This window comes from Rhinoderma darwinii, chromosome 6 (genome assembly GCF_050947455.1).
Source record: "Rhinoderma darwinii isolate aRhiDar2 chromosome 6, aRhiDar2.hap1, whole genome shotgun sequence".
Taxonomy (NCBI): Eukaryota; Metazoa; Chordata; class Amphibia; order Anura; family Rhinodermatidae; genus Rhinoderma; species Rhinoderma darwinii.
Window position 1 is genome coordinate 10,000,993 of NC_134692.1, and position 15,258 is coordinate 10,016,250.

General features: G+C 41.8%; 1 protein-coding gene across 1 annotated transcript; it reads right to left on the reverse strand.

The window, feature by feature from the left end:
* Window positions 1–450: 450 nt before the first annotated feature.
* On the reverse strand, window positions 451–14,165 carry LOC142656168 (keratin, type I cytoskeletal 18-like). The gene is made up of 8 exons (XM_075831058.1): window positions 13,785–14,165; window positions 10,007–10,089; window positions 8,328–8,484; window positions 5,529–5,693; window positions 4,634–4,759; window positions 4,174–4,394; window positions 2,214–2,242; window positions 451–577 (listed from the first exon to the last, which is right to left on the reverse strand). Exons 1-8 carry the CDS (start codon window positions 14,163–14,165, stop codon window positions 486–488), a joined length of 1,254 nt encoding a protein of 417 aa, XP_075687173.1. The 3' UTR covers window positions 451–485.
* Between the last annotated feature and the right edge of the window lie 1,093 nt (window positions 14,166–15,258).

A 15,258-nucleotide genomic window follows, 5' to 3' on the forward strand; every position in this document is an offset into this window, starting at 1 on the left:
CGGAGCACGGACTCAATAGAAAGTCTATGAGCCTGTACACCGCTACATCAGCTTTCCCGAAAAAGCCCAAACTGAAGCGGCTGAGCACTCACACCAGCACTTCTGCCGCTTTGTTTTCGCTATTGGTGGGGGTCTCAGTGCTGGAACCCCCACTGATCAAAACTTCTATGACATGTCAGAAAGTTGTCTAACATTTAGTTACCCTTTAAGATGGAGAACTGGCCTGCGTGTGCGCGTTTGAGCTGCAGAAGTACAAAATAATCCGGAAACCTGGTGGCCCTGAAATTCTAATAATTCAATATGGTACATTCTGACAATATCACGCTGGTCCTGCAGATGCCAGATTATCGTGACCATCATTTTCAGATTCCGTGTAATAGCCGCCCATGATTTCAGAAAAAGGGGGTCAAAATATTGGTTCTTTGTAACTTTATTAATACATATTGTGTAGAATTGCGATCCTGCCGCGTCTCGTTGCCGCCATCTTATTTAATGGTTTCTTCAGATGACGTTGACACTACTTGTCCGTCCACGATCTCGTGCTGACTCACCGTCACCTTCTGTATAGTGTTGGGCACTGTAGAGGAGGCGCAGGAGAAGTGATTAGTAATCTCTGCAGTATCTGTATAGAAAAGCGGCACGTTCCTGTAAACCGGCACGAAATGTCTGACGTTATGACCGGAAATTGCAACCAAGAACCAGGATGGCAACACTTTGCTGTAACGTAACACTTCTCACAGCTGAGGGTTCGTTACAATTGTATCCAGTCTAGACAATTCTCTCAGCTAAACATTCTGGACTCCACACTGATACACTGTGGCAAACTGAGATTTGTGCTGATAAGAGATTATCTAGACTGGCTATAACTGTAACAAATCCTCTGCTGTGAGAAGTATTAAGGCCTCATGCACACTAATGTAAGGGTTTTTTACTGTCCGCAAGTCATCCGTATATCTGGCACGCGACAAATTATTTGATCAACATGTGATCCCCAGAAGTCGCATTACAAATCTTCTGCAATTGCGGACAAAAATAGGACATGTTCTATATTTTGCGGATCATTTCTACGGCGTGGACACACATCCGTAAATATACGGAAAGTTGTCTGTAGCCCATTGAAATGAATGGGTCCGAAATGTCATCCGTAATTACGGATGAAAACTACGATCGTGTGCATGGGGTCTAAGCCTGTGCAAGTGTTTAAGCCTCTGAATGTAAACAAGAATGTTCCCATTCACCGACCGCAAGCAAAGATCTTGAAAATGGTAAATTGATACATAAAGGAGAGATTTTATGAAGACTGACATTTCATCCGCCAGTCAAGAAAGTTGGTGTTAAATACGGCAAGTTTATTGAGGAGAAGTTTTTCGCTAGAATTTGGTAATAAATCTGTCGGAGCGATGACGGCCCCTCCTTTGTGGTTAACCCTACCCACTTCTCTCTACATGTTTGAAAAGTGGCGAGGGGCAAGAAAATTTGGCATATACCAAAGATTGCAAATTTTGTGTTCCAGAAAACTGGCGCAAATTGAATTAGAAAACTTTATTAGAAAGCTGCAGAACAGTGTACATATAATTGGTCTCAATGATAGGACAGTCAGTATTATAAGTAGTAGTTCGGCAGTAGGGGGCGCTAGAAGGAGTTAGTATTGGGTGGCATTCACACGGTCTATAGACTTCTTGACAGAAGTGGAAGCAAATCCCGTCAGAGCGGGTGATGGGTAGTAAGAAATGATACAGACTAAAAAAATCTGTCCCTTGGAATGCGCCCTTAGGCCTTGTTCACACGGCGCTCAAAAAAACTGTGTGTAAACGCGTCAAAAACGCTAGCGGTTTTGCAAAACGCTTTTTAAAGTACAAGCGTTTTTTACGCGTCTTGGGGTGCATCATTAGGACTCACAACTATGGGAATTGGGTTTTTTCGGACCTTTTTACGAGCTAAGAATTGACCTGATGATGAGTTTGTTTTTTTTGACACTACGCGGTTTTTAAACACGCGACCGTGAAAAAAACGCATCATATGCACTACAATGTGTTTTCCCATTGATGTCAATTGGAAGCTTAAAGCAAGTGTTTGTGATGTGTTTTTCGGCGTGTGAACAAGGCCTTAGATAGGTAAATGTCTAATTTAAAGAGACGGTTCACCTTTTATTAAACCTTATATTAGGGCATGTTTGGGAATTATCTCCGCGTTAACTCTTCATATTCACTTACCCCTATTTGCCGGGGACTCCGTACCGTCTCTGAAACATACAAAAAATTTTTATCTTCGTTGAATCACAGAAGCAATAAAGGGGTATTTTGTGGGATCGGTTGAAATTTTTGACAGTGAGTGCATTGTACTTTTTTATTTTCTTATCGTATTTTGAAAAAGAAGCGGTACGTCTTGGAATATCCCTTTAAATCTCCTTCTATTTATCATATTTGCGTTTAAAATCACAATCCCTAATGAAAAGAATTCCACGGTGACCGAACATGCGCTCTACCGCTCCATTCCTATGGGGCTTCCAGAAACGGCGAGGTAAGCCCGTTCTCGTGATTTGTGGGGGTCACAGCGATCGGACCCCCACTGATAAGATATTTATCGCCTGTCCTGTGGATAGGTGATAAATAATGATTATGGGAAAAGCCCTTAGAGTTTAAAAAAAAAAAAGGTGCACCGACATAAACCTCCCTGACGAATGGCCGAAGGATATTGTTTTTGGAAGACGTTGGATTAATGGGGAGCCCTATGGTTTCGTTCCGACGCTAGACCTAGAGGTGAAACGTTATGTGAACAGGGTCGTACTGTGGACTCCTCTATGGCAAATCCGCCTGATCCTCCAGAGAGACGTCCCCTGCTCCTATAACCAGAAATTAGGAATCTAGCAAAGATGGAAGACAACCCTTAATCAGGACTTGTATTTGCTGGGGATTTTATTTTTATCACGACGCCTTAGCCCTTTTTTGGCGCGGCTTTATTTAATACCAGTGGCCAAATGTTAAAGTTACACTTTTTATATTAAAGAGACCTTGAAACAAAAAAAATCAATAACGCTGGCCCAGAGTGCGCCGGATCCATCGACAGGCGGGACTACCCGTTCCTGCCGACAGCGGGTCTGACATCAGGAGCGGAACGACTACCGGGGCCCGAAACACAAGGTCCTCCTCCTGGCCAGGGGCAGGATGTTGTGAAGATGACACAGAAACGGTAAGTATGTCTTTTTTTTTGTCTCGTCTGGGGTCTAAATTAATTTGAGGCTGCGTTCACACGACTATGGAAAACATCCGTTTTCAGAACAATGAGCTTCTATGGGTGTATTCACACGGCCGCTTTTTGAATGGCCCGTGAATATCGGCCGTCAAAAAAATAGGACGTCCTATTTTTGGCCGTTTTCATGGCCAGATGACTCCCATAGAAGTCAATGGATCCGTTTTTACCGGCCGTTTTTCAGGAAGCAATCCTTGTAATGGCTGGTAAAACCTGATCTGGGCCAAGAACTCCCTGCACACAGCGCTACTTTGAGTGCTGAGCCCGGGGAGGCCCCTGACATTTATGTCCATATAAGGACAGTGAAGTCAGGGCTTTCAACAATGGAATCCCCGGCCAGAGAATAACAAGATCTCATGCTGGGGACTCCTGTCTTGTAGATAGCACCCGCTCCTGCCTGAAGATGGCAAAATCCCCCCCATCGCCGGTAGATAGCGCCACTGTAGCTCCCTGTAGAAGTGGAATCCCCACTCTGCTCTTGGAGAACCCCCCGACGGCCATGAAAAATGGATGTTAAACGGCCATTAAAAACAGACCGACTGGAAATGGATGAAAATTTAGAGACACTGATGCAAAATGGCTGTGAAAAACGGACAGTTGATCAATTTTTAATGGAAATTTTGTTTCACTGTCATGTGAACGTAGCCTTAGGAGTCTGGTCTGAGGGAGAATTTTTTTATTCTTTAAGCGGTCTGGACTGGCGCCTGAATTCGTTTTAGGGCTCCGGTTTGGGGTCTTAATTATTTTAGGGGTCTGGTCTGGTTTTCTCACTAATAAATCTTGATGTAAATAGTTCAAGAAAGTTTTCAAAATCTTAACAACACGGCAACATTTTTACTGTTGACCTTTTTCCCCTCATAATTCTGCCATTTTGTAGGAGCGGTCTGTATGGACGGTGGGCGCGTGTTTTATTATTAGTCTTACTTGTCTACGACTCCTTCCAGCAGGGTGCGGTAAGCGTGAATCTCGTTCTCCAGCTTGGATTTTAAGTTCAGGAGGGCGTCGTAGTCCCTGACTTGTCTCTCTATGTCAGAACGACAGGCCGCCAGCTCATCCTGGAGTCGAGCCAGGAGACGGTTCAGCTCCATTAAGTTGGATCCATAGTGATCCTCGGTGTCCTTCAGGACGTGATCTAATGACTCCACCTGTCAATGCAGCCACATGGAGGGGGTCAATATAAACATAAGGGACACATAGAGTTTTGTAGGCAAAAATGGCGCAATTTGTACATAAATACACAGAATTTTGGTACACATTTGGGACAAATTAGGCCACACCCCCAGTACTGAAAACTGCCGGCCACCAGGAAAACGTAAATAAAGGCAGCGTCAAAACGGACTACTCGTGTCCTGACTATATCCAAAGATTGACGGCTTCTGCTCACCGTCTTTTGCAGAGTCTGACGTTCCATCTCCAAAGACTGCAGCTGACGCCGGAGGTCGGCCACCTCGTTCTTGGCTTGCTCCAATGCTTTTGTGTTCACATTTGCCTCCTGGGAAAGGACATCAAACTACGGCAGAGTATATAAATTCTCTTAATTGTCGTCATTTATATTTCAGTTTAATTATGCTGAGAACTCTCCTGTTTACAGCAGCCATTTTTTTTTTGGGCAGCTACAAAGCCACCATTGAGTCACGGAGTCACCCAAGATTTAGAGGAATGCATAGTCCCTGCTCCCCCCTCTATATGTGGCTCCTCCTATGAGGTTTTCATACTTAATTTAATGAATTGCCGAATCTATGACCAAAACATTACTATCATAGGAACATTCCAGGCAAAACTGATACAATGTGTTATGTTTAGTGGAGGTTCTAATGATGTGGGCGGAGCATGACACTGATTCTATTTTGGACTTGCACCACCCACTTCTTGCCCTTCATTAGGCATAACACAGTGTGTATGATTTTCCTGGAGTGTTCCTTTACAAATATGTTTGGTGGTGTAGTGATTAAAGGGACTTTAACCTGAAATATCCCAAATCTGGTTGTGGTCCATGACGAGGTTGCGTCCCACTGATTCCCAGATTGAAGGGGCTGATAATTCGCTTAGAAATTAACCAATACCCCTCCGGGAATGGGCGAAGTCTCCGCGCACAGACCCCCACACAGACATGTCTCAATGATGTGTCAAAAGAGAACTAAAACTGGACTTCCCCTTTAAGAAAAAGGAAACAATGTAGCATTACACTAGATAGTTACAATGAATCTGTTTCCTCCATTTGTGAGATAGACATTGACGTTTTATAACAAGGTAAATCTGAGGCAATTTCCATCTCTTGCCTTATTTTTGTAAGCATTCTCCGCTTCCGCCCGGTTCTGTTCGGCCATTTTCTCATACTGGTTTCGGATGTGGGCAATGCTTTCATTCAAGTCTGGCTTTTTAGGTGCGTCCACCTCAATCTTCACATTGTTATTGGCTATGAGAGCCTGCAGCGCCGCAACCTCCTGTGATATAGAGAAAGAATAGTTGTCATTACCACCTCTAGGGGGCGTATCTATCAAGTCTATTAGTGTATGACATGTTTTACAGAGGAATTGAAAGGTAGATATGTTCTAAAGTGTTGTGGTGCATTATGGGAAATGTAGTTTTTATAACCGACACTGAAGAAGAAAAAACAATATCTTGCGCAATTCAATTTATGGGAGTGCAGTCTCAACTAAATTGTTTGTGGAGTGTCTGTCAGCACCTTATTGAATAATTCTATGGTGCATCCAGTAGAATTCTGAATGCAGCTCTGGATGTGAGTGGAGTATAAGACAAGATGTAACTCAAGTTGAGTACAACATAAATAAAGCCAAGTGTTTGCGAAGTTACTCAACTTTTTTATACAAGTATAAACAAGAATTGTGCTCCATGTGTAGGAAACCCCTGGCTATATAAGAAAGAAAACTAAATATACAGAGTATACGGGGCAGATCCCGGATGAAGAGCGCACCCGCTAAATACACATATCTGCTCTTTACTACACAAGGGGAGGGTTTTGCCACAAGTTTTATTAACCCTTTTGGTTCTGGACACTGATACATTTTAAAGTACTGAGATATGATCAGTGTATTCCCTGTCCGGGCACACAATTGTCTCACAACTGTATTATTGTAGTTATATTCTTGTATATAGGGGGCAGTATTATAGTAGTTATATTCTTGTATATAGGGGGCAGTATTATAGTAGTTATATTCTTGTATATAGGAGCAGTATTATAGTAGTTATATTCTTGTATATAGGGGCAGTGTTATAGTAGTTATATTCTTGTATATAGGGAGCAGTATTATAGTAGTTATATTCTTATATATAGGAGCAGTATTATAGTAGTTATATTCTTGTATATAGGGGCAGTGTTATAGTAGTTATATTCTTGTATATAGGGAGCAGTATTATAGTAGTTATATTCTTGTATATAGGGGGCAGTATTATAGTAGTTATATTCTTGTACATAGGGAGCAGTATTATAGTAGTTATATTCCTGTATATAGGGACAGTATTATAGTAGTTATATTCTTGTATATAGGGGAAGTATTATAGTAGTTATATTCTTGTATATAGGGGGCAGTATTATAGTAGTTATATTCTTGTATATAGGGGGCAGTATTATAGGAGTTATATTCTTGTATATAGGGGGCATTATTATAGTAGTTATATTCTTGTATATAGGGGGCAGTATTATAGTAGTTATATTCTTGTATATAGGGGGCAGTATTATAGGAGTTATATTCTTGTATATAGGGGGCAGTATTATAGTAGTTATATTCTTGTATATAGGGGGCAGTATTATAATAGTTATATTCTTGTATATAGGAGCAGTATTATAGTAGTTATATTCTTGTATATAGGGGGCAGTATTATAGTAGTTATATTCTTGTATATAGGGGGCAGTATTATAATAGTTATATTCTTGTATATAGGAGCAGTATTATAGTAGTTATATTCTTGTATATAGGAGCAGTATTACAGTAGTTATAGTCTTGTATATAGGGGGCAGTATTATAGTAGTTATATTCTTGTATATAGGGGGCAGTATTATAGTAGTTATATTCTTGTACATAGGGGGCAGTATTATAGTAGTTATATTCTTGTACATAGGGTGCAGTATTATAGTAGTTATATTCTTGTATATAGGAGCAGTATTATAGTAGTTATATTCTTGTATATAGGAGCAGTATTATAGTAGTTATATTCTTGTATATAGGAGCAGTATTATAGTAGTTATATTCTTGTATATGGGGGCAGTATATAGTAGTTATATTCTTGTATATAGGAGCAGTAGTATAGTAGTTATATTCTTGTATATAGGTGGCAGTATTATAGTAGTTATATTCTTGTACATAGGGAGCAGTATTATAGTAGTTATATTCTTGTATATAGGGAGTAGTATTATAGTAGTTATATTCTTGTATATAGGAGTAGTATTATAGTAGTTATATTCTTGTATATAGGAGCAGTATTATAGTAGTTATATTCTTGTATATAGGTGGCAGTATTATATTAGTTATATTCTTGTACATAGGGGGCAGTATTATAGTAGTTATATGCTTGTATATAGGGGCAGTATTATAGTAGTTATATTCTTGTATATAGGAGCAGTATTATAGTAGTTATATTCTTGTATATAGGGGGCAGTATTATAGTAGTTATATTCTTGTATATAGGGGCAGTATTATTGTAGTTATAATCTTGTATATAGGAGCAGTATTATAGTAGTTATATTCTTGTATATAGGGGCAGTATTATAGTAGTTATATTCTTGTATATAGGGAGCAGTATTATAGTAGTTATATTCTTGTATATAGGGGCAGTATTATAGTAGTTATATTCTTGTATATAGGAGCAGTATTATAGTAGTTATATTCTTGTATATAGGGAGCAGTATTATAGTAGTTATATTCTTGTATATAGGGAGCAGTATTATAGTAGTTATATTCTTGTATATAGGGGGCAGTATTATAGTAGTTATATTCTTGTATATAGGGGGCAGTATTATAGTAGATATATTCTTGTATATAGGGGGCAGTATTATAGTAGTTATATTCTTGTATATAGGGGGCAGTATTATAGTAGTTATATTCCAGCGTTACACTCACCTCCTTGTGATCTCTATGAAGGTGGGCTAGTTCTTCTCTTAGAGTCTCTACCTCAGCCTCCAGTTTCATCCTCAGGAAATTGGTGTCATCTGTCATCTTGCGCAGTCCCTGAGTGTCCTTGTGCACCCCATCACAGATAGCTTGTTCTCCCTCCAGCCTACAGTCAATGGTCATTAATAGTAGTAGAGTCTGACTGGTCACACACAACAACTTCCTGCATATTATTGTTTATTCCAGTCTTTCTATTTAAATGTTTCAAAAACTACCACACTTAGTCTGTGATCTTCCACAAAATTAGCACACTCCTCTGCTAAAATACTCTGTGCTGCTCCTTCAACCACGTAACTGTCAGGCCTCATTTACACGAGCGTGTGCGTTTTGGGCGCGTAAAAAATTCAGCGTTTTGCGTGCGCAAAAGGCACTTGGCAGCTCCGTGTGTCATCCGTGTATGATGCGCGGCTGCGTGATTTTCGCGCAGCCGCCATCATAGAGATGAGGCTAGCCGATGTCAGTCACTGTCCATGGTGCTGAAAGAGTTAACTGATCGGCAGTAACTCTTTCAGCACCCTCGACAGTGCATTCCGATCACCATATCGAGTAACCTGCTTAAAAAAAAAGAGGTTCGTACTTACCGAGAACTTCCCGGCCGTTGCCTTGGTGACGCGTCCTTGGTGACGCGGCTCTCTTGACATCTGGCCCCACCTCCCTGGATGACGCGTCAGTCCATGTGACCGCTGCAGCCTGTGCTTGGCTTGTGATTGGCTGGAGCTGTCACTTGGACTGAATTGTCATCCCGGGAGGTCAGACTGGAGGAAGAAGCCGGGAGTTATCGGTAAGTCAGAACTTTTTTTTTTTTTACACGTTCACGTATATTGGAATCGGAAGTCACTGTCCAGGGTGCTGAACCAGTTTAACTCTTTCAGCACCCTGCACAGTGACTGTCTCCTGCCGGGTTCGGTCAAAACGAGTTCGGCCGAACCCGGTAAAGTTCGGTTCGGTCATCTGTAAGACACTCCGTTCGGATGTTTGTAAACAGAAAAGCACGTGGTGCTTTTCTGTTTACATTCAGTTTGACAGCTCTTGCGCGAATCACGCAGTTCGCACGGAAGTGCTTCCGTGCGACCTTCGTGGTTTTCACGCACCCATTGACTTCAATGGGTGCGTGATGCGCGAAAAACTCAGAATTTTAGAACATGTCGTGAGTTTTACGCAACGCACTTGCGCTGCGCAAAATTCACGCATCGTCTGCACTGCCCCATAGAGTAATATAGGTGCGTACGACACGCGTGAAAAGCACACGCGTCGCACGCGCGTATATTACGCTCGTGTAAATGAGGCCTCAGTCTAAGAAATTCCACAAAATCAGCACAATTCTCTACTGAAATACTCTGTGCCGCAGGGGGGACCCTGCTCCTTCAATATGTAACTCTGTCTGTGACCTCCCTCAAAATTAGCATACTCTACTCCTAAAATACTTTGTGCTGCTGGAAACTGCTCCTACCACTACTGTCCTGCTGATCAATGCACAAACAATTAGAAATAATTAATGTTAACTTTTGACTTATCCTGTTGTACTCTATCAAGATGTTACATTTTTCTCCATATTTAGAGACTTTCCTCCCATGTGCAGCGCCTCTTCCAGAAGAGAACTACATATGGGAATATTACCGGTTACTTACTTCACTTTGAAGTCATCCGCTGCCAGCCTGGCGTTGTCGATCTGTAGCAGGAGTTTGGCGTTGTCCATATTCAGATCTTCTAGCTGCGAGAAGAACCCAAAAAAGGTGTTGATCCCAATGTGACCTTGTGGCTTGTTAATAAGAAATACCTTAAAAGACAGATTCTTGGGGTCTAACATCTCGCCCTCCAACCAATCCTACTTGAGAGTTTTCTTAATAATAAATTGTGGCGCTTCCACTGTGTTTTGGTATTATTTGGGCACTGTATGAATGTTATTTGGGCACTGTATGGATGTAATTTGGGCACTGTATGAATGTTATTTGGGCAATGTGTGGTAATATTTTGGCATCTTACCGCAGTATTATTTGGGTCTTGGAGGACACTGTTATTAGGGAAATTGAGTTTTATTTGGCTATAGACTGGCTCTGTAATTTGGGCACTGTATAATCGTATTATTTAGGCAATGTATGGTATTATTTGGGTACTGTATAGCTCTGTTATTTTGTCAATGTATATGGTGTTTTATAATTTGTACAGTATATGATGCTTTTATTTGGGCACTGTATTGTGGCATTATTTGGGTACTGCATGGTATTTGGGCACTGTATAGTGGTATTCTTGCACTACATGGCACTATTATTTGTACAGTATATGGTGATATTATTTGGGCACTGTATGGTATTATTTGGGCACTGTATAGCGGTATTCTTGCACTACATGGCACTATTATTTGTACAGTATATGGTGATATTATTTGGGCACTGTATGGTATTATTTGGGCACTGTATAGCGGTATTCTTGCACTACATGAAACTATTATTTGTATAGTATATGGTGATATTATTTGGGCTCTGTATGGTATTTGGGCACTGTATAGTGGTATTCTTGCACTACATGGCACTATTATTTGTACAGTATATGGTGATATTATTTGGGCACTGTATGGTATTTGGGCACTGTATGGTATTATTTGGGCACTGTATGGCGGTATTCTTGCACTACATGGCACTATTATTTGTACAGTATATGGTGATATTATTTGGGCACTGTATGGTATTATTTCGGCACTGTATAGTGGTATTCTTGCACTACATGGCACTATTATTTGTACAGTATATGGTGATATTATTTGGGCACTGTATGGTATTATTTGGGCACTGTATAGCGGTATTCTTGCACTACATGAAACTATTATTTGTATAGTATATGGTGATATTATTTGGGCTCTGTATGGTATTATTTGGGCACTGTATAGCGGTATTCTTGCACTACATGAAACTATTATTTGTATAGTATATGGTGATATTATTTGGGCACTGTATGGTATTTGGGCACTGTATAGTGGTATTCTTGCACTACATGGCACTATTATTTGTACAGTATATGGTGATATTATTTGGGCACTGTATGGTATTTGGGCTCTGTATGGTATTATTTGGGCACTGTATAGTGGTATTCTTGCACTACATGGCACTATTATTTGTACAGTATATGGTGATATTATTTGGGCACTGTATGGTATTATTTGGGCACTGTATAGTGGTATTCTTGCACTACATGGCACTATTATTTGTACAGTATATGGTGATATTATTTGGGCACTGTATGGTATTATTTGGGCACTGTATAGCGGTATTCTTGCACTACATGAAACTATTATTTGTATAGTATATGGTGATATTATTTGGGCTCTGTATGGTATTATTTGGGCACTGTATAGTGGTATTCTTGCACTACATGAAACTATTATTTGTATAGTATATGGTGATATTATTTGGGCACTGTATGGTATTTGGGCACTGTATGGTATTATTTGGGCACTGTATGGCGGTATTCTTGCACTACATGGCACTATTATTTGTACAGTATATGGTGATATTATTTGGGCACTGTACTCTTGTATAGACAGATATTTATATGATTCCGATAGCAATGTTAGTGAATAATTCCCTCATATTAATTACACCTGTATTTAGCATTTCCTTCTCCTGTCAGAATACAGACAACCTCACATTGTAAGGAAACAAAGCTCAGTGCCGGGTAATATCTGACTGCAGGCGAAGTGATATCATAACCAGGTGATAATAGCACACCGGACATGACGGAGGGAACCAGAAAATAAACATCCTTATACTCGAATAGGTTTTCTGGTTTTAGCCAAATGAAGCTTATTTGTTGTATGAGGAAAAGTTCTGCGACTTTCTGATATACTTTGTGTTTTAATTTAACATTTTCAAAATCCCTGCTTGCTGTCAGCGAAAAGGCTGAAACCCTGTACAGACCTAACACTTCTGACAGCTAAGGATTTGCTACAATTGTATCCATTCTAGACAATCCTCTGTGAGATAAACAGGCTGGACACCAGGCTGACACATTTTACCTTCACTGACACATTGTAGCAAACTATGAGGACAGGAGAGAGATTTGTGCTGCTGATGTGTTAAACTCACAGAGGATTATCTGGACAAGATACAATTGAAACAAACCATCAGCAGTATTACGTTTGTACGAGTTTTTTGCCTCTGAATGTAAACAGGAATGTTCTCATTCACTGACAGCAAGCAGAAATCTTGAAAATGGTGAAGAATTGAAGCATACATTTTTTTTTTTTTTAAAGTTGCATAAGTTTTTATTCTACAATGATTAAGCTTTATTTACATAAAACTAATGTCTAGGTTTAATGTGATTTGGTTGAGCATCATTAGACACCCCGACCTTAGAGTTCATTGGGGGAAATTTATAAAAACTAGTGCACGGGGGCGGCAACTGTCCATTGCAACCAGATCCAGGCTCTGAGAGCAGTGATGTGATTGGTTACTACGGGCAAAGATCCAGGCTCTGAGAGCAGTGATGTGATTGGTTACTACGGGCAAAGATCCAGGCTCTGAGAGCAGTGATGTGATTGGTTACTACGGGCAAAGATCCAGGCTCTGAGAGCTGCAATGTGATAGGTTACTACAGGCAAAGATCCAGGCTCTGAGAGCAGGGATGTGATTGGTTACTACGGGCAAAGATCCAGGCTCTGAGAGCTGCAATGTGATAGGTTACTACAGGCAAAGATCCAGGCTCTGAGAGCAGGGATGTGATTGGTTACTACGGGCAATGATCCAGGCTCTGAGAGCAGGGATGTGATTGGTTACTACGGGCAATGATCCAGGCTCTGAGAGCAGGGATGTGATTGGTTACTACGGGCAATGATCCAGGCTCTGAGAGCAGGGATGTGATTGGTTACTACGGGCAATGATCCAGGCTCTGAGAGCAGGGATGTGATTGGTTACTACGGGCAATGATCCAGGCTCTGAGAGCAGGGATGTGATTGGTTACTACAGGCAAATGCTCCTCTTTTCCTATGCATTAATTTTGAAAAATCTCCTTCATTGTGTTTTTGTCTAACATTGGCAAATTTTTGGGGTAATCTTTAGGCTGGATTCACACGAGCACATTACGTCCGTAATGGACGGAACGTATTTCGGCCGCAAGTCCCGGACCGAACACACTGCAGGGAGCCGGGCTCCTAGCGTCATAGTTAAGCTGCAGATTTAAATTCCGTACCTCAAATCAATTTATTAACGTTTACGCTGCGGTTTTTTCTGCAGCGCGGGCATGAAAATTTCTAAATCTCATCCGCTTTGATGCTACTGTAAATGCTGCGGAATTTCCGCACAGAATTCCGTTGCGCAAATTCCGCAGCATTTAAGCTACGTGAGAGCCCGGCCTTAAACGTCATCTTTGCTGTGTATTGCCCGCACGTGCCAGAAATGTCATGGAAAGTCTTACCTGCTTTCGCAGCTGATGTAGAGGTGCCTGGTAAGTGTCCCAGTCGCGAGGACCTGGGTTCTTCTTGGCCGATATGTCCTCAATCTCCTCTTGCAATTTTCGGTTTTCCTCCTCCAGACCTCGGACGCGCTGGAGATAGCCGGCGAGACGTTCATTCAGCTCTTGCATGACCTCTTGATGGTTATTCTGAAGCAGAGAGTCCAACCCGGAGCGCAGGGAAGGAAGAGACGTCTCCATAACGGATCTCATTGCTGATAGATCCAAGCCAGAACGCAAGGACTGCAGCCTGGAGGCCGACATCCTGAAATCCCCTGCGCCATTCTGGCTCGATGAGCTGCTGCGCCAGCTTGGGGGGGCTCCAGAAGACATTTGGAAAGACATGAAGGTGAGAAGAAGATGGAGGAATTTGATGGGCTGGGGAGGTATAGAACTATAGAGGACTAGACCCTGATGTCTTAGGTCAAGTTGGGGTCCACCTAAAGAGTTGGGGGTGTGCAGTGCCAGTCAGGTGCTTAGAGATCTACCGGTGAGCGGGCAGTCCGGCTTGTGAGTCCTGCAGAAGGTGCTCAGCCCGGATTTGTACGGTTTCTTGCTGAGGCGTGCAGTGAGGACTGATCACAGGTGAGGCTGGGTGTACAGGTATACAGGTCATGTGCACAGTAATATTAATGAGGTAGAGGCAGGACTGTGGATGACAACACCCCACGTACTGGAAACCTCTCCTATACTGAGTCCGCAGCAAACGTTCAGGAAGGTTTCATCATAATGCATCTTCTAATGTGTCAGAAAGTTACATAGGGGGGTGACTGCGAGCTGGGGAACCCCGACTCCCAAACTCCTTGTGCCTCTAATTTGCAAGTACTGAGTCCGATATCAAGAGTGATGGAAATGATGCCGCTGCTCCAAAGTTGCATTTCAGAGTAACGCGCCTCTTCTGACTGGGAATTGAGGAGGGGTCCCAATTTATGGATTCCTACCAATGTTATCTTCAGGCTTTTCATGCAACTCACCTTTAAGGTGTAGAAGATACAAGTTACAGCCCGGTCACGACCCTCCTGCTTTCAAGTGTCAATGCCTTTTCATATAGAAGGTCCCTCCACCATTGGGTATAATCCAAAAAGTTAATTATGTAATGCCTCATGCACACAACCGTAGTGTTTTTTACTGTCCGCAAATACGGATCCGTAGTCATCCGCAAATCTGGCACACTGTCCGCAAGTACGGTCCGCGGTGCATCCGTATTTACGGATCTGCAAAAAAAATAGGAAGGCTATAAATGATGTCACCAACATGACCTAACCCCCTGAAACGGTCACATGATCGCTCAGACGCCATTTTCTTGGGGAATCCCCTGGCGTCGGATAGCAGTGCTTCCGCAATTACGGATGCACATCCGTAGCCGTCTGCAATTTTGCACTCGCCCCTCGGCTTCTATGGGCGAGTTTGTGCTGCAATTGCGGACAGGAATAGGACA